The sequence below is a fragment of the Mastigoproctus giganteus genome, chromosome 3 (genome assembly GCF_048544385.1).
Source record: "Mastigoproctus giganteus isolate SK-2022 chromosome 3, ASM4854438v1, whole genome shotgun sequence".
Lineage (NCBI taxonomy): Eukaryota > Metazoa > Arthropoda > Arachnida > Uropygi > Thelyphonidae > Mastigoproctus > Mastigoproctus giganteus.
Window position 1 is genome coordinate 18,013,813 of NC_143577.1, and position 21,017 is coordinate 18,034,829.

At 34.1% G+C, this 21,017-nt stretch overlaps 1 protein-coding gene across 1 annotated transcript in view; it reads right to left on the reverse strand.

Annotated features, from left to right (window-relative positions):
• LOC150087760 (carnitine O-acetyltransferase-like) overlaps positions 1-21,017 on the reverse strand; it is a 75,158-nt gene that overhangs the window by 30,115 nt on the left and 24,026 nt on the right. Inside the window, exons 5-8 of the mRNA XM_090369190.1 lie at positions 17,912-17,965; positions 16,382-16,547; positions 9,634-9,805; positions 202-383 (exon numbers count right to left, since the gene is read on the reverse strand). Of these exons, the coding sequence (XP_090225316.1) occupies positions 202-383; positions 9,634-9,805; positions 16,382-16,547; positions 17,912-17,965 (574 nt within the window). The remainder of the gene's footprint in view (positions 1-201; positions 384-9,633; positions 9,806-16,381; positions 16,548-17,911; positions 17,966-21,017) is intronic.

Consider the following 21,017-nt stretch of genomic DNA (forward strand, 5'->3'; position numbering starts at 1 on the left):
ACAAATGTTTTATACATTTACAGGTTTATTTTTAAATTATTTTAAATAAATGTTATTAAAATGCCTAAAGTAGCTATCAGTAATTAAGATACAGATTACTTAAACTGATTGCAATTATATAATAATTATTTATTATTCCACATTACCTAAAGTTCAAAGGAACAATAATGATACATTAAACAAATACAATAAGATGTTCACCTGAATTGTTTTATCATACCATCTGTTGCCAGCATTACCCCTGCTTCCACCACCATGAATCATCTGGAGGGCAGCATGGGTCCGCCTATTTGGAGCACCAAGTTCAGGTATAGATTTGTCCAGGCACACCAGAAATATAGAACTTTGAATAATCTTTATGGATTCATTATTCATCTTATCAGCTAATATAAAGAAAATATATAATATGGAAATATTAATGGACAATATAATTCTTATTTGTGAAGGAGTAGAAATTTGCTTATTATTTATTTGAAACTTTTTTTGTTTAGAGAATAACTACAATATGTAAAAGCATCCTAACATTCTGCATACTGATCATGGTGAACAGAACTTAAATTTATACCAAAAACTTATTTAAAAAATTCTCTACCCTTCTTTCCCTCCTTTTTATTTTTTATTTTTTTTATTATTGTATGATGTGAGCAATACACGAAGGAACCAGTTTTTTCCCTACATCATGGCTGTGAGATCCAACCGGATAGTGCAGCACCATTGTAATATCCAAGACCAAGGTGGGATTCGAACCCATGACCTTTCGGTTGCCAGGCAGGCACTTTACCCACCCGGCTAGCCCGGTCAGCTTTCCCTCCTTAAAAAGCTGTTACTTGACTGAATGGGACAGTAGTCCTCCTGCTAGTGGGTAATTTGAAAAAAAAGAAAACATTTGTTTAATCTCATGTTTCAACAAGCTCACATACCAATACTGTAAATGACATATATATAAAGTGTGATCAAAAAGTTCCAGAATGAATAAACTCTCAAAATGTTTAAAGTGTATATGATAAAATATATATTATAAAAAAAAAAGCATTCCACAGCCATGTTTTGTTGTTTCCTATAATATATTCTGCAAAATTTTCTGAATCTCTGAAATGTTTTGAAATCATTGCTCTTTGAGTACAACTCAGCTTTGAAAAAATTAAGAAAAAATTTTGAAAAATGGCAGCCATATTATTTCTTGACATATTGTTGTCAAGAAATAATATTGTTGGACTGGAGCAAGCAAGAGCTTTTGAACTTTATTTTGATGCAATGGACAATCTCCAGTATACTGCTTTTTCATGGATTTTCACAGAACATACTGAAGTTCTTTGTAGAAATGCTGATTGGCAGTTTGGTTCAGCACAACAAATTCTTGATTCAGGGTCCTACTGATATCAAAAAATACAATCAACTTGATCTTTGGTATTATTAATATTAGTCATATAGTTCAAAGAAGCCTGAGGTTTTTGCAGCACCAGACAAAAAAAAATAATAATAAAATAAAATAATTAATTAATTAAAAATAATAATAAAATTTAAAAAAATAACCGATTCCTTCCTCATGTAGGTATCTGTCCAACTGACCTACTAATTTTGTTAGACTGTCAGTCTCAACACCCACAGAGGCAACTTATTAGCATTAGCATTAGTAGAGGCATTTGATGCAAGAAAGCAAGCTTATGCAGCATCAGCCAAAAAAAAAAAAAAAAACCCACTTCCACTTCACCCCTCTGTTCGTTCAAAATACCTGTCCAGCTGAGCCTTAAACTTATTTAGGCTATCAACCTCCACCACAAGGGATGGCAGTCTGTTCCACCAACCAACCACCCGCTGGCTAAAGGCAAATTTCCGCACGTCTATCCTACATCTGTCTTTCCTCAATTTGAATTTATGCCCTCTCAGGTGATTTTTCTGAGCTAGAGGAAGAATCCCATCAGCATTGAGCATGCTTAAACCATTCAAGGCTTTATACACCTCTATCAGATCACCTGATTACACCTCTATCAGATCACCTTATTTCAAGCAATTAATAACTTGCTTGCTAAAAGAAAAATTCCTGTAATCTGGTCTAAATGTCTTATCATGTAATTTGAATTTATGTCCCGTAGTTCTGGAATCATTATTTATAGTAGTGAAAATTTCATCCTCGTTCATTTTACTTTCTTCTCTCAGAGCTTTATATATCTCAAGTCTCCTCTAAGGTGACTAGTTACAAGCTCCAGCTCTGTAGCTCACATATTCAGTCTTTTCTCATATGCCCTTTTGTTGATCTCACTAAGCACGTTGCCTGTTTTTGAACCCTTTCAAGAAGCTCGATGTCTTTTTTTTTTTAGTTGAAATCTCCATACTTGAACACATTATTTCAAATGTGGTCTTACTCTTGAACACATTATTCCAAATGTGGTCTAACACTTGAATACATTATTCCATATGTGATCTTACACTTGACTTATACAATGGGATTATGACCTATCTTTACAAGAAAATGTTCAGTAAATCATTAATAGGACACCATGAGACTTCCTTGCTGCCTATCTACACTGCTCAGGAACTACCTGTCCAACTATATTGTAAATCCCAAATCCCTTTCACCAACTGTATATGTTATTTTTTAGGTTGCTGTTTCCCAAGTGAAAGACCTTACATTCTGTTGCCTATTCCTGAAGTTTTTTCCCCTGACCTTGTAAGCCATCTTGAAGAAGCTCTGCTTGGCACTGACCATTAACTAAAAGAATGATCTAGACATCATCTGCAAATTTTTATGTCATGGCTTCTATCCCTTCATCAATGTCATTTAAGAAAATCAAAAACAACAGTGGTCCCAGTACTGATCCTCGGGAAAACCCATTTCTTATGTTAGCCCAATTTAAAAAGTAACCATTAATCACAACTCTCTGCCTCCTGACCTGCAGTCATCCTGCAATCCATTTAAGGATTTTCTCTGTGATTCCAACATTTTATAGCTTATGTAGTAAACTCTAATGTAGGATTGAGTCAAATGCTTCACTAAAATCTAAGAAAACAAGGTAGAAATTATTACCTACATTTAGCTCAAAAGTGCCTCCAGAAAAATAGCTAACCAGCTTGTTTGCTAAGATTTTCCATTTACAAAACCATGCTGCATTTCCTTTGGAATTCCATTTCTATCTAAATGATCTTGTATTGCACTCTTGATAATTGCCTCCACAATTTTCCCTACCACTTAAGTCAGATTGACTGGTTGATATTTACTTAACATTCAGGCAAACCTACTTGATGGCTGAAGGAGCAACACTTAAAATATAGATTCAAGGAAAAGCACTTTTCCTTGAATGGAAAAGCACACATCCTGAAACAAGGGGCTCCAGAAATGCTAACAGTGGCAAAATTGATGGACCTACAAAAAGGTCATTTAACAATATTCCATGTAACTACCCCAATATCTTTGGATAACAGCATGGAACACTTGTTAAGTGATGCCTATTTTTCAAAGTACTATCTGAAAACTTTGATCACACCTCATATTTCCCTGACATTTAGAAAAGGAAAGAATAGCTTTTATAATATGCCAAAATATACATGGTGTAGTGAGATTTGTCAGTCCACGGGATGCTATCATTCACTACTCATGCAACTATAAAAGAGATGTACTGCAAAATGAAAATGTCTGTAGAACCCAGAAACTCCTCAAGACTTGTACTTGAAGATTTAGTGTTGCCTTTAACAAATTAAATTTTATATGCCAAAAAAAATCAGAATTTATAATTTTCAATTCAACATGGAAAACACATGTTTATCTGACCAAAAAGGCTGAAGATAATGATTAATTAATCATATTGATACTTGTAATGGTGGCATTATTATTATTATTATTATCCAGGAAATAAGCCATTTCCATTATTTCTTTTTTTGTTTTTTCTATCTGCACTACATATTTAAACATTTTTTTCTATAGCTTATATGCTAAGCAATTGAATTGATTTATTTTCTGGCCCAAATTAGAATCTGTTTGTTTTATAAGTAGTAGCTTGCATATTAAATTCTCACATGAAAATTAAATTAAACCTTTCTGAAGATCAAATATAATTCTGTGCTTATTACCATCATCTTGAATCAAAAACAACACCGGATTTGCTAATTACATCCATAATGATGTATGTGCTCAAAGAGCATGTTTCTATTTGGATCATCTTGTTAGTATTAGTATAAGGGCCATAAAGTGTATGGAAGCTACAAGCTTTTACTGCATCATCAAAAGTTCTATGATGTCACATCCTGTTGTTGGCTAAACCTCACTATAGGCTATACAGTGTTTAATTGGGACTAGAACACCTACTGTATAACATTTATCTGACTGAGATCTGAAATATGCCCAAGTAAAGTATTTGAAACTGTAATGTTTCAAAATGACTGCGGGCATTTTATTTCACAGGATAAAGATTTAAGACTAACAGTGGAACTGGATACTGTCTTCAAACTATGGATTTAGAACAAACAAAAAGTGATTGTAAGTGTGGAGAAACAAGCAGTAGTTCATACACTCCAAGTATAATTTGTGTGGAACCTGGTGTGTTCTCTGGTCAATTTGCTGGATGAAAAATCTGCATTTCTGGAAGATAAAACCATACAACCTTGATTCAAGACTGACTTAACTCGGTCACATTGTGAAAAAGCGTATAAAAATTCATTGGTCACAATGAGATTAAAAACTCAAGGATTTTCCACTTGGTGTGGGAGGAATGATTTTAACTAGCGGGGTTAAAATGTCGAAGGGTCACACAAGTAATTATAGACCAGTTAGTTTAACTTCTGTTCAGGGTAAAATAATAGAGTCACTGGTTAAAGATGCACTGCAGGATCATCTAGACAAGACTACAGCAATAACACAGCATGGGTTTGTTAAGGGAAAGTCTTGTCTGACAAATTTGATTGGATACTATGATGTGGTTACAAAGGAACTGGGTGCAAAAAATAATTTTGATATCATATACTTGGATTTCAGGAAAGCTTTTCACACTGTTGTGCATGGAAGACTACTGTACAAATTGGAGCAGAATGGTATAAAGGGTAAGTTGCTACAATGGATAAACAGGTGGTTGAGTAGGAGAAGACAGAGGGTGGTAATTAATGGAGACTGTTCTTCGTGGACTAATGTTATTAGTGGAGTCCCACAGCGTTCGGTGTTGGGCCTACTGTTGTTTTGTATATTTATCAATGATACTGATGAAGGTATATCAGGCTTAGAGTTGAAGTTTGCAGATGATACAAAGGTTGGCATGGTTGTTAATGACAGTAATGACAGTGTGCTACTGCAACAGGATCTAGAAAATTTGGGCAGATGGGATGAGAAGTGGCAACTGAAGTTTAACGTTGACAAATGCAAAGTACTGCATATGGGTAGAAGTAACCCCAGAGGAACATACAACTGTGTGGTACTACACTTAGGATTGGTAGAAAATGAAAAAGACCTGGGAGTAATTGTGCAGTCAGATATGAAGTTTTCTGAGCAATGCAGACAGGCTGCAAGAGCAGGTGTTTTGTCAATGGGGTTTTGTCAATGATATACAGGAATTTTGCTAGCAGGGAAAATGAGGTGATTGTCACTTTGTATATGGCAATGGTCAGGCCATGCCTTGAGTACTGTGTACAGGTCTGGAGGCCTCATTTTAGGAAGGATGTATATTTGCTAGAGCATGTACAGAGAAGGGCAACAAGATTGGTGAGGGGAATGAAGGGATCCTCTTACCAAATTGCAGCAGCTGGAGACTAGGCACCTGTGAGGTGATCTGATTGAGGTGTATAAGGCCTTGAATGGGTTGAGCATGCTGAATTCTGATGGGATTGTTCCACTTGCTCAGATTGAAAGACAGTTGTAGAAGAGATATGCAGAAATTTGCCTTTAGCCAGCAGGTGGTTAATTGCTGGAACAAACTTCCATCTGTCATTATGGAAGTTGACAGGTTAAATTAATTCAAGGAGGAACTGGACAAACATTTAGAGGAAATGGTAGAGTAAATTTTTTTTTTTTTTGTTGATGCTACATAAGCTCGTAAGCTTGCTTTCTTGCATCACATGCCACAATTACTATTACTATGACAAGAAGAAAAAATGACAGCAATTTTGTACATTTCTTGGAAAGAGCATCCTTAATCAAAATGTGTTCAGTGTATTTTTATGTTTTTTTTTACCTCAAGCAATTAGTATGTTAGACTTTCATGAGCAGTTTATTGTACACGCTGTGTACATATTTTTTTTTGAATAAGAAGACTGCTGAAATTAAGAACAAATTTTTAAAGTGTCCCACCCTAAACTATTTCTTGCCTTCTTTTTTCCAAAAATACTGATTGCTGAATGAACAGAATATAACAAAGTGCCTGTTCCTGGAATATTATTATTTTATTTTATTAAACAAATTAGTGCATTGCATTATGTTAGTTTTGTAGTAAATCACCAAAGTAGATGAAATGGCATTGTTCTTGTTATATCTCATATTGTGAATGCTTTCATGAGTTGCCTCAATATTGCACTATCTCGCATAAGCAAGTCTTCACCAGTGGAGAAGACTAATGTTACTTATTCTCAGCAGATACCACCACCCACATGGCCGTTTGAAGGCTTTTTTTGGACTCTCATCGATGGGTGGGTGGGTATCCTGGTGTTACAATAAGTGACAACCCAGTTGTGAAGTATAACTCCACAATATGAAAGATGTCAGATGATGTGCAACAGTACAGACTAACAAGGTTTTTAGGGCTAAAAGCCTCACACTATGGAAAATTCACTAATTGAACACTGCACTCCTATGCACTAACTTGTTCAATTAGTGAAGAATTTTTTGTAGTTTGAGGTTTTTATCCTCAAAAACCTTATTTTATTATTTTTTTTGTGCACCTGCTAAATGGCTAATGAGTGAATCTGAATTCAGCTTTAGTATTTTCACTAATACTTCAACTTTTTTTAAAGCTGAACAAAAGCTTGACATGCAAAAACTTCTTTAGCCATTCACAGCTATAAACTGAAAAGCACAGGTATAATTATTACTTGAGAGTGATGCTCCTTGTTAGAATGTTAAATGAAATGACAAAAACTGCTGATTAAAGTATTGTTTATTTTTGTTTTGTTCTTTTTGTGGTTTTAGTTCAGATTTATCCAGGTTCTACATAGATAAATCTGAACACTATACTTTGATAAATCTGAATGAAATAAATATACCACGCTAACATGCCTTTAAAATGCCCCAACATTGATATAGACTGTTTTGGATGATCCTGTAAGGTATTGATTATGACATTCCAGTTGCAACAAATGTGTCTTTTATAACAGCATAATCGATCTTTTAATTTTCCTTTATTCATAGGTGTGAGGATACATTGTAAACTATGTCTCTTGCCTAACTATTTATTATTTCATCTACCTTAAATGAGTCATGTATGCTAAATGATGCCATCAACTTTTCTACAATAGTTCCAAGGTCTAAGTGAATACCTAATTCTTCCTCCATGCATTAAAAATTGTTTAATTTTCATGGTGGCAAGTATAATAATGTCACTCTGCATAATACCAAGCTACAAACACACGCAACCAATCCACTGAACAAGTTACTAAAGAGAGACTTTCATTTAGTACCATCTAGTTCTTATAACTAATCTGCATTACAGCATATTTTTACATCCATGGGCTTATTTTATAAACAAGAAAATTTAGGACAAAAGTTTCATATAATGTGAGCAACAAAATGTTATTATACAGGTAGGACAGAACCTCCTTCTGTATATAGCAACGAACCAGGTTTACTACTCTGCATCAATCTCGTACTGTGCAAGCACTTCACCACAAGCTGCCTCTATATTGCACCACTTTAAATAAAATGCACTGTTCTAATGGAGAAGTATATTGCTATTTATTTAAAATATAGGCAATTACCATACTCAGGTTTAAATTGTAGCAAACAGAATGAGGTAACATATAATAATGTTTTATAGCTCTCTTTAGCACAAGGCTTTTGCCCTAAATTTATCTGAGTTTATTTTACTTACTGCACTATCTTGCATCTCACATTTTGTAGATATATCTCATCATTGGGTTATTGTCCTTGCAGTGCATATTTATCCACTGAGAACCCCCCCCCCAAAAAAAAAGGATCAAAGCCTGGGTATGAGTAATGGCACACACTAAATAAACAGCGATATACTTCTCCACTACTTTATTTAGAGCAGTGCAATACCAAGGACACTCATGATGAAGTGCATTTACAATGTGACATTGATGCACTAGTAGCAAACTTAGTTTGCTCACTGCTACATACAGAATGAGACTACACCCTACTTTCAGAATAATGGGTTTTGTTTATTTAACAAATATCAGGCTAACCATTAATGTCATTTCACTCAGAATGGCAACCACATTGTTTTTCCACCTACAATTTCTAAACTTGTAGAATTTTCAATGTATATACATTTTATAAAATTTATTTTACTAATTGCAGATTAGAAATCAAACGTTTTGAATTATTTGATATTAAGGCAGGATGAGGGTGGAGGATAACTGCATTTTGTCTTTGATGCTGTAGAACACAGATACATCTGTAACACAATGAAATGGATTATAAAATAGATGCAGTGGTTCATAAATGTATCCATTTTTCAATGTTTGATATTAATTTTATAGATACTCTCTTTCTTCTGTTAAATGTCTAAATTAAATTAATTTTATGATAATACATTCAACTTTCAAAAAGCCTCTCCCTCATTGAGGTGTATAAAACCCTGAATGGTTTGAGCATGCTCAATGCTGATCAAATTCTTCCTATTGCTCAGAATAATCATTTTAGAGGGCATAAATTCAAATTGAGAAAAAACAGATGTAGGATAGATGTGTGGTTTGCCTTTAGCCAGCAGGTGGTTGGTTAATGGAACAGACTTCCATCCTTTGTTGTGGAAGTTGATAGCCTAAATAAATTTAAGGCTGAGCTGGACAGGTACTTGGAACAAACGTAGGGGTGAAATGGGAGCGTGTTTTTTTTTTTTTTTTTTTGGCTGATGCTGCATAAGCTTGCTTTCTTGCATCATATGCCTCTACTAATGCTAATCTCCCAGAGTGCCTAAATTTAATAAAATTATATCTATAAAACACTGCTACAATAATCCATATCAGTGTTTTAAAGTATTTTTATACATTTAACTAGAGAGATTTCAAAAGGAATCAGTAACCTATATCACTGGTGCCAAAGGTAGCACCTGAGGTTATCCAAATAACTGCACAAACGAAGGGATATGTCTGTGTTTCATTTTAAATTCAAAGGGTTCTCCCCCCCCCCAAATTTAAAAAAATTTCGAATTGAAACATTTTTGCAAAGTAACAGTAGATAGCTTTCTTACACTTAAATTCCTCTCCACCATGATTTCAAAATTTCACCATGGCAACAGAAATCCAACACTTGAGTGAACCTGCTCACTCCTGAGAGTGTTCTTGATTCAGTTCCTACTGTACATAGCTAAATAAACTATTGTGAAAATAGTCTGAAATTCATCTGTGGCTCAAGAAAAAAAATATATAATAATATTTCTTCAATTTCTCATTCAACTAATTTAAATTTCATGCACTTCATGTTAAATCTTTCGCCTGTATAATATTTTTCTGTTAATTTTTACAAAAAGAAATAACACTCACATTTACGTAGTCGTTTATAGGCTTTTGCCCATGTATCCCTATGTTCTGTAGTCAGAACACCAATTGGATTCTTAGAATGCTGTGACTGCTGAACTATTGTTTTTAGTTGTTTAAGTAATTGACTTTCATTAAGAGGAGCTCCATCAGTACCATACACATCAACTTGAAAGTACTAAACAAAGACACAATACACATTTAAAAAATATATATATTTCAAACAAAGTTCTATGAAACAATACTTGTCATACAATAAACTAAATCTTATAGACATTAACTGAGAATATTTAGGTAAATATAAATTTAACGAAACATCATTAAATTTAATAGCATTAGCAAAGGCACATGATGCAAGAAAGCAAGCTTATATAGCATTGACCAGAAAAAAAAAAAAAAATCCCTTTCTCATTTCACCCATCCATTTGCTCCAAATGTTGGTCTAGTTCTGCCTTGAATCAATTTAAGCTATCAACTTCTACAATGACAGATGGAAGTATGTTCCAGCAATCAACCACCTGTTGGCTAAAGGCAAAGTTCTGCACATCTATACGACAACTGTCTTTCCTCAATTTGAATTTATGCCCTCTCAGGCGATTATTCTGAGCAAGAGAAAGAATCCCATCAGCATTGAGCATGCTCAAACCATTCAAGGCTTCATACACCTCGATCAAATTGCCTCGCAGGTGCCTAGTCTCCAGGCACTGCAATTTGCAAAACTTAAGCCTTTCTTCGTAAGAGCAACCCTTTGTTCCATTCACTAATCTTATTGCCCTTCTCTGTACTTGTTCCAGCAGCTCTACATCCTTCTTAAAATGAGACCTCCAGACCTGTATACAGTACTCAAAGTGTGGCTTGACCATTGCCTTATACAAGGGGATAATCACCTCCTTATCCCTGCTAGAAAAATTCCTGTATATCATTGACAAGACACCATGAGCTACTCTTGCAGACCATCTGCACTGCTCAGAAAACTTTATATATGCCTGCACAATTACCCCCCAGGTCCTTTTCATTCTCTACCACTGTCAGTGTAGTACCACACAATTGATATGTTACTCTGGGGTTACTGCTTCCCATATGAGTACTTTACATTTGTTAATGTTACACTTCAGTTCCCGCCTCTCAGCCCATCTGCTCAACGTTTCTAGATCCTGCTGCAGCAGCATTCTGTCATTATTGTCATTAACAACCTTGCTGACCTTTGTATCATCTGCACTGAAAACAACAATGGACCCAACACTGAACCCTGGGGGACTCCACTAATAACATTAATCCACAAAGAGCAGTGTCCATTGATTACCACCTCTGTCTTTGCCCACTCAACCAATCCATAACAGCAATTTGCCTCCAATGCCACACCGGTCCAAATTATGCAGCAGTCTTCCATGTGCAACAGTATCAAAAGCCTTTCTAAGATCCAAATATATGATATCAAAATTATTCTTTGCAACCAGTTCATTTGTGACCACATTGCAGTATCCAATCAAATTGGTCAGACAAGACCTCCCCCTTAACAAACCTATGCTATGTCCAAGTTATAACTGAAGTCTTGTCTAGATGGTCCTGCAGGGCTTCTTTAACCAGTGCCTCCATTAATTTCCCTGGAACAGAAGTTAAACTAACAGGTCTGTAATTACTTGTCACCCTTTGGTTCTCCTTTGTGAATTAAGGCCACATTTGCATGTCTCCAGTCCTTGAGTACTTCCCCTGAGTCCAAGGAAGCTCTCATAATTATGGCTAAGGGTTTGCTTACTTCCTTTGCTGCCTCCTTTAATATAACTGGACAGATCCCATCCACCCCAGGTACTATTCTTATGTTTATCTTCAACCATTTCTCCTCCACTTTGCTCTCAGTTATTACAAAATCATCTAGCTCACTGCCAGGGTTTAATTCACCTCTGGCATTCCTTTCCCTGAATAACTTTTCATGTGTGAATGTAGCTTAGTTTGTTAGCTACCTCAGCAGGATCATCAACAGTTGAACCATCGATATCAAGTGGACCAATCTGATACATCCCCGTTCTTCTAGAGTTTACATAAGTAAAAAACTCTTTGCTGTTTTTCTTTGTATCCTTTGCCAAAGATTTCTTGTAATCTGCCTTTGCCTGCCTAACCTACTGTGTGACTTGGTTACAGACGAGCTTATATCTATCATAGGCTTCCGTATCGCCTGTTAAAATGATGAATATTTGAAAATAAAAATCATTTGTGTTTAGACTTACACTGTGCTGCCACTTTATTAGATACACTCCTGCTGTGCACACAAATGGTTTGTCCCACAACATTTCAAGTCACATGACCACAGTCGTGGATATAAATGCAGCAGAACAACCTTTCAGTTAAGCATACAAACCATAGCAAAAATGGGGAAAAGGCGTGATCTAACGGGCTTCGAATGTTGCATGGTAATAGGTGCAAGACATGCTGGACAAAACATCTCTGAAACGGCAGTTCTCCTCAACCTTTTACTCACCACAGTTTCAAGGGTGTATCGAGAATAGTGCAACGAACAGAAAACATCCTCTCAACAGCACTCCTGTGAAAGAAAATCGCTTGTTGATGAGAGAGTTCAGAGGAGGATGGCTAGAACTGTGCAAGCAAACAGACGGGCCAGAATGTTGCACATCATGTCAGAATACAACCATGGTGCACAGAACAAAATATCGCAACGGACCACTAGTCGCACTTTGTTGCAAATGGGCTACAACAGCCGACGGCCACATCGCGTACCTTTGTTATCAATGAAGAACAAGAGAGCATGCCTCCTGTGGGCACAGCAACACCAGCACTGGACTATCGAGGATTGGAAAACAGTTGCTTAGTCTGATGAGTCGAAGTTCCTGGTGCATCATTTTGATGGAAGGCTCAGAATTTGGTGAAAACAACATGAATCCATGGACCTGTCATGTCTGATGACTACTGTGCAAGGTGGTAGAGGCAGTGTTAAGGTGTGGGGAATGTTTTCTTGGCACACGGTATGTCCATTGATACCCATAGATTGTCTGAATGCCACATCGTACCTAAACATCGTTACTAACCAAATGCATCCGCTCATGTTGACAGTTTATCCTCAGTCAAATGGTTACTTCCAGCAGGATAATGTGCCAGTGCACAAAGCCCGAATCACTATGGAATGATTCCAGGAAAATGACAATGACTTTTCTTTACTGCAATGTCCCGCTCAGTTCTCGGATCTCAATCTTATTGAACATCTTTGGGATAAGCTGGAAAGGGCTGTTCGCTGCAGGCCTACACCTCCGTCGAACCTCAAGGAACTGCGTGACACACTCATGTCTGCATGGTACTCCGTTCCTGCACAACATTTTCAGCATCTTGTTCAATCCATGCCTAGACGAATTCAGGCTGTTCTGAAGGCTCAATATGCTACTAGATAGGTGTACTTAATAAAGTGGCAGCATAGTGTATATGTTAATGTAGATGTTTCCTTTTATTTCCTATGTGCCCACTTTTTCAATAAAATTAGGTAAGTTGTTTATCTGGTTTTATTTAAATAATAATGATTTATTATACCTTGGACAATGAACTTTTAGAACCAGAGATCAAAGGTAAAATAATAAAACATTATTTTGTTATTGTATGTTAAACCTTGTTTGAAACTGGGTTGCTGAAGGAGTAGTAGTTTATTATAATTTAAGTGTGGATGTCTCTGTACAGTGTGCTGTCTCCACTGTTGTAAAGTGTGTAAACTCTCTCTCCTGCATTACATAAGTAACATGAAACAACAAGTATGCATTGATAGGCTGTGATTATTTATAACAGATGACGGCATGTCTTGCAGCATGATAGAAGGTTAGAGAGGACAGAAATAAAATTAAACAGCAGAGAAAGAGAGAACAGTATGGAGTAGGAACATTTGTATTCTGTTAATTTATCAGTTTAACGTTTGGGTTTAATTGATGTCTTACAAGTTAAATGCATGATTAAAAATTTCTTAATAAGGAAGTGAATTAATTCCTGTAAAATCACCATAAGTGTCAAAAAGGAAAGCTTTAATATAGGATAAAGTTAAGAGAATGTTGCCATTAGGTTCACTGAGAGCCTATTTTCATTGTTTGTTATATTAAAAAAAGGAAAGTTTATCTTTTGTTAAGAAAAGATAGTGTTTTAATTCTCCTAGTGCCACTAAATTCAAATAGATGCTGCTACATCTTTACAGCAATTCAAGATTATTTATACACCATTATTTCATGCTACTAGACATATATTAAAGTTATTCGTACAGAGAGAGAGAGAGTATGTTTGATTCTAATTTTGTTAATCATATAAACAAGCTATTTACCTTCAGCAACTAGAAATATGTTCATGTATTTGTATTCTTTGAGTCAAAGAAATATATTAGTTCTTTTCTATGAATTTAATCCTCATCAATTTCCAAATGCATTAGTTTCTTACCACCAATTTTAAACACACACACACACACCAACCATTTATGACTGATTGAATAATGAAATAAAATAAAATAAAATGATAGAAAAGACTGTAAAATAATATTTACAAAAAACTTTTAATTATTTACAAAAAACTAAACTATAACAAAAATAAAATAAGTAAATAAGTTAAAATGCATTAAAATATAAATATAAAAGCGATAAAAAGACGATAAAAAACACTATTAGAGCTTTCGGAGGTGTCTGCCTCCTTCCTCAGTAATAGTGAGACTTAAGCGACACATCCTTAAATATCAGGTTCTCAACATTAGTTTCTTGTTGAGATAAAAAATAAAGGAAGCTTAACTTGTCATTCAGGTGGAAACAAAACTTTACATTCAATAATCAGAACATTTCCACATTAAAGTTTATATCCTAAATAACAGATATTAATAACAATATAAGTTATAATTTTCAGTGGAAAAGTTTGGTGAAATTCACAGTTAGTCTTGACATTTCTAAGGCATTCGATACTGTTTGGCATAAAGGTCTTCTAAACATTAAGAGGGAAATGTTTAGAGAGAAAACTGGTAACCTAGTTGCAAAAAAACAGTCAGCAGGTATCCAGTTTTCTCTCTGACTGCTCACTGCAGGTTATGGTTCTCTGTCTTCTAACTTCTCCACTGATGCTGATATTCCCCAAGGTTCTGTTCTTTCTCCCATTCTTTTCCTTTTGTATATTGGTTTCTTCCACTGACTCAAAATCCTATCTATAGCTTTGTTGGTGATCCTGCTGAGGTAGCTAACAGTTGTTTCTCAAACAACGACCCATACAAAACAACTTTAACTTTAATTATCCAACACCAATTCCTTAAATGCTGATTTCCAGGTAATTCTCCAATGGGACAAAGAAAACTTAGGTAACTTCAATCCTTCAAAACCTCAGTCCTGTCTTATTACTCACAAAAAGTCTATTACTCCTGTGTCAATCTTCGATGATACTCTGATTTCTAATTTCTCCTGGCATAGTCAGGTTAATTAATGATCTGTTCTTAAAAGTTTTTTTTTCACTCTTTGTCTTATAAATGTTCAGTTTCTGTTGCATGCCTTTTCTGTAGATATTTCCATGGGCACTGTTCTTCTGAATTGGCATTTACAATTCCCCCACTTTCTTCCAAACTAGTCCAAATATGCTGCTACCAGTTGGCATCCATTCACTATCCCACTCTAAACTCACAGAACCAACTTTTCCTCTTCCTCATTTATGTTTATGCTTTACATATCTTTTTTCTGGAACAACCTTTCTTCATATATTTCCCCAAAAGTGACAATCTACAGAAATTCAAGTCTAATGTCAACAAATATCTTCTGTCTCTTCTTGGCCTTCAATTCATGTGGTACATTCAATAAAATAATAATAATAATAACTTTGCCTTCAATCCATGTGGTTTTCATAATAAAAAAATAATAATAATAATAACAGGAGCTGCTGCTTATTACAAGAATAAATCCTTTTCTTCACATGTTGTTTGCTTCACACTAGAGGTAGAGAGGTATTCTACAATTCAGACCTTTTTATCAATTAACCTTGTTGTCAGTGTGCATTATATCCAGGATATAATGCACACAAGAGATAGGATATGTATCACTCAGAAACTTAGTATGAGTATATGACTGAATTAAGAGATATTATTATTATCACTGGCAAATGATGCAAGAAAGCAAGCTCATGCAGCATCAGCCAAAAAATAATAATAAAAGTTGTGAATTTAAATTTTTAAGCACAATTTTGAAAATATGTGCACCACATCTTTTGTATCACTGTAACAAGTGATACAAAAGTGATAGCAAGCTTCCAACTGCCTTGTTTCAATTCCTTATTTCTGTTCCTTTCAATTTTCATGCCTTTTTCCTATTTCATATACTGCATTGTGCTTTTATTTTGTTAATAGCTGCTCTACGTAAAAATCAGTATATTCCTCATTTCATCATAACAGCTCTTTTCTTATACTTGCATAAGATAAATTTTTACTTAGAAAGTAATGCTTATTTAATTTTGTGTATATATATATATTAGCTTATAAAATTCTATTATATTAAACACTATATATTCATATGGCTATTTTCACTGCAGATTATAAGTGAATGGACTAAATTCAGTATAATTCCTTTGAAATTTGTAAGACTAATAAAAATAAGCAAACACAGAAAAAGTATAAATTTGAACAATTCAATGAAAAAAAAAAAAAAAAAGTTTAGAAGAATCCTTCAATATTAACTTTAGATTTTATAGTAAATGTTGAAGGAATTATACCATTTTTTTCACTCGTTTAATATAAAAGAGAAAAAAGAATCACACTCACATGATTATTGTGAACAACCACAATATGTGTTGGAGGACTAGATTCTTGAGAAAAATGAATTAAATGATCTCTAGGAATTGATGGAATACGACATGTACCAAATATTTTCTGATACTGAGACATATCTAGTGGATTATCTCCTGCCATGTCTGGATGCAAGAGTCGTCTGAGTAATAAATACAAAGTTTTTAAAAGTTAAAACATTAATTAACATACAGTAAATAACAAAGCAAATAGCGGTAATACAGAAGTTCTGCAGCAAGATCACATTCCACTAAAGTAAACTTAGGAACATATCCTGGTGTAATAGTTACCTGTGTGAGGAGGGATGCACATAATTTGTGTTTTCTTATCTACTTGGTTGGTTTTTTTATTTTTTTGCCAGTGCAAGGAAGCCTGTGGCATCCTTGCACTATATGGTGAATACTATTACTATTAATCATGAGTTCATTATTTGGTGCTCAGGACTTACAACAGTCTTAATATTTTGATGATAATGAGAAACTAAAATATTAATTAATATTTAACACTGGACTTGAATATAACTATATGCTAAAATTTTCAAAATGTACAAAAGGCTAGAATTATATACTAGCTCAGGAGATGCAAAAAATTTGAATTATCATTTTAAAAGCACTGGATCTTATTGCTCATATCCACAATAATTAATTGTCTATAGAAGCGTACATTCACAGGTCAAATTGCATGCTGCTCAGGCTGAAAAACCCAGAATTCAGACTGGAAAGCCTTACTTGAATAGAACTTCAGAAATTCATCAAATCATCCAAGGGAACAGACCCCAAACATCACTAAATGAGCTCAGGAGTTAAACCAAAAAAGTGTTTCCCAATTTCAATGGAATATGTGATATTGCTACATTAACTTCTGATCCCAAACTGCATACTAAACAATATGCTGTGTCAAAATTACTGAAAGCCACCTCCGTAATCTTTGAATATGCCCTGCCAAAGTTCAGAATGGTAATATGTGGCAATGTGAAGTAAAGCTGACTTAGTGTGCTTTTTCATAGATAATATGTAGGTGGCATTCCAATATCCATGAATTCAAACCTCATAAAAGAAGAGGAGAATTTAAAATCTTGGGAGGGGGGGGATTGAAACAACAGAGAAGAAAATAGCTTATTAATGACATAGGAGACTATAAAACATACTGCAACTTTTTCTTGCTACTTTAAATAAATTTGAAATTTGTTTATACTACTTTAAACAAAGAAAAGGGGTGAGGACAATAAAACTTTACAAAAATATATAAAGACCACTCCACCCTGCAAAATGTTTGGTGTCAAATAAGTAGTTTCTTGAGACTTTCTTTGAGGGATATCAAAATATAAATACTATTTTTTATATCAAAAATATAAAAATAATTGATAAATATATAAATAATAGGAATAAACTTGGTGAAACTATTAGATAATTAGCACTCTGTGTTTTTGGTTGCTTATGAATTACTGTCAAATTGTCACTATCCTGAATGTTAAAAATTTCTGTTATAAGAACATGTAAAACTTACCTGTCAATCAAACTCTTATAATCCAATGCTCCAGCAATCAGTCTTGCAGCAAATCTGAAAAGAGGAAGTATTTCTAAATGAAATATAAAGCAAAACTTTATTATTTTATTTTATGTATAGTAATCTTCAAAATTCACGATCAGCATGCATTCCTCAGGAGTGGTTCACATAAAAGTTCATAAATTGGGTGAAATTCTATCATATATATAATGATATAATGGGAGGATGCATACTTCCAACAAAATTTTTTATTTTTATTTTTTTTTTCAGTATGTTTCACGTATGCATTGTTTATTTAATGTATACAGTGTACTTGATTTTATATCATACAGTAAATATAGCACAGCAAAAACAAAGTACAGTGTAGCATTGTTATGCAACAATACAAAAGGCGACACATAACTGTTGATAAGTTTTCATTCCAAAATCTAACAATGGGCTGGATCCAAGATTACCAGATTTGCACTTCATTCATTTATTAGTTATTGCATATTTATTCTAACTTTCTATTTTGAAATTGCTTGGTTGTTGAAACAGTTGTGCTCCATTCAGATAATTTCAGGCAGTCACTGAAGAACCTTGAATTAGATAAGCTTGACACAGCTTTTTTTCACTCATGAAGTCTGGTTCCATCTCAGCTGGTATATGAATAGCTAAAACAGAAGTATTTGGTCAATTAGAAACAAGCGTGCATTCAAGTAATTTTTTGTAAGATCGAGTGTTTGTAAATTGGAAGATTACTATAAGTTATGTATCCCTGAATTTTGTATAATGACATTAAATCATCTGAATTTAGATTCTGCCATACACTGTACATAACCCTCTTTTATGTGTCTCAATCTATCTTTCAATACTGTGTACTGTCTTGACAAGAATGTGCATGCAGTGTTTCCTCAGTATGATATAAATATTAACCCTTTGCAGTCCAATGTCATGCCATTGACAAATTAATTGGATGTTTGCACTCAATTGTTAACAGCCGATGGCTGTAGTTTCTCTTAATTTTAGTGGTCACTGTGTATTTACTCTCTGCCAGAAACAGTTAGGCATAGCAAAATCAACTTGTAAAGGCCTTTCTGATGAAGAAATTGAGAAATTTTTAGAACTTTCTGATTCAGAATTTGATTTACTTTTATCCAACAGTGAGGATGATGTTATTTTCAATCTCAAAAATATATCTTGCAGCAGTGATAAAGAAATTGATAACAACCTGTCAACCAATATCGGTGTGGAAAATTGGAGACCAAGCAAGGTAAATGATGTTTCATTTAAACATTTTCCCTTTTCTGTTTCGAACTGTGGATTTTGTCAGAGTAATTCAAGTATTCCAAACTGAACTTGAATATTTTCAGCTATTTTTTACTGATTCTTTGTTTGAAGCAAATTTGAAAGAAACAAATAATTGTGCCAACGAAACTCTTTAAAATAAGTTACTTCTATTGTTCCGTGTAGTGCATAAGTGGGCTTTGGTTTCAATAAATGGACCAAAGGCTTTAGTTAGTTCATTTATTTGAATTTTCTTGTTAGTGAGACAAACAAGAAAATTCAAATAAGTAAAACTGTGTAGTATGTAATGACTGTTTGTTTGTTTGAGGATTTTTTAGGTGCATCAGCATCTATGACCATTGTGTGCCAATGTAATGACAGAAGGGTTAACAATGGAAGAAAACAAAGTTTGGTATTGCGAGACATGCTCCAGAAAACCAGGATTGCATCTTGGTGAATGCTTCAAGAAATACTGCACACTAAAATCATATAAATATATTTATATTGTCTTAAATGTCTTAAATCAATCACTTTTACATAACAACTCATGTAAACTCAAAAACAATGTTTGAAGAGCTCATATTCAATTTTTCAATTTTTTTCATTTTCTAGTCCAGAATAGGAAGACAGCAGAAATAATGCTGTACTGCAAAGGATTATTGCCAATTCTCACTGTTACCTAGCAACCAAGAGTATCAAGATTTCTTGAACTTGGCACTGTACTTTTTATCCTTAAAGAAAGTATTATCAGCTTACACCACTTATAAATAGAACTGTGTTTAACTTCTCTACAGAGAAAATGATGAATACCACCACTACAATGCACATTACATGATATATTATAAGGATGATTAAAATGAGAACAACAAAATGATTCAATGATTCAACAAATGATTCTGATTCAAATTACCTTCCACTCAACTCCTGGATTTTAAAAACACCAACATGGAAATAATGTACAAATGTTAAAGGAAGCAGTTGGCAAATAGTTTGTAAATTTCTGTGCATGTATCTCATCATTTTTTTCTCTCCTCATTTAATTGTAAAAATGTTCACAATTATATATTATAAGTAGTGATGCTTTTCGAAGTCTTCTGTAAAGAAACGTACAAAACACTCCAATTTATTTATATCTTTCCTGTTGAACATTACCTGTACAATTTCAGTGTACATTTTTCAATTGTATATTTGTATATTCATAATTTTTTTAAGGGAACACCCCCTAAAAAGCCATTGGCTTATGTGTTCTCCCTCCCTTTTTGCTGTTATCCCCCAAAAAAGTGTAACATAAAATAGGGATAAATAAATTATTATTATTAAAAGTTACATGACTGTGTTTTAATCTATAAACAATACATATATTTAGATCCTAAATATAGTCTTCATTATGTTCTGCATGCTTTTGCTAGGGCTGAACAAAAGAATGTTTCTTTCACAAGAAGGATTTTATGGCCGGTCATGGGACCATTCATACATTGCCATTTTGAGCTTTTTTACTTGACAAAAGTGATGCGCTATGAGTGCATCTTTCAGCAGCTAGAAAATGTAAAAACACCACGCTAGGTGTGATGAGCACAGAGGGTAGGATAACACTTTGAACCAAATCTCTTATACAAGAGATTTGGTTCTTGAACTTGCACAACTCAATACCTTGAGTTGTGCAAGTTCAAGGTATGCATTTTTGCATTACATGAACTGTATTCTTAGGAAAATTTCTGAAATATTTAATGCATTTCAAGTTAATACAAATCTATAATTGAACCACCACCACCACCTTTAAAATTGAAGAAGCTGTCTAAAAACTTTTAAGGAATTTTATAAATGTGCAGACTATAGTGTA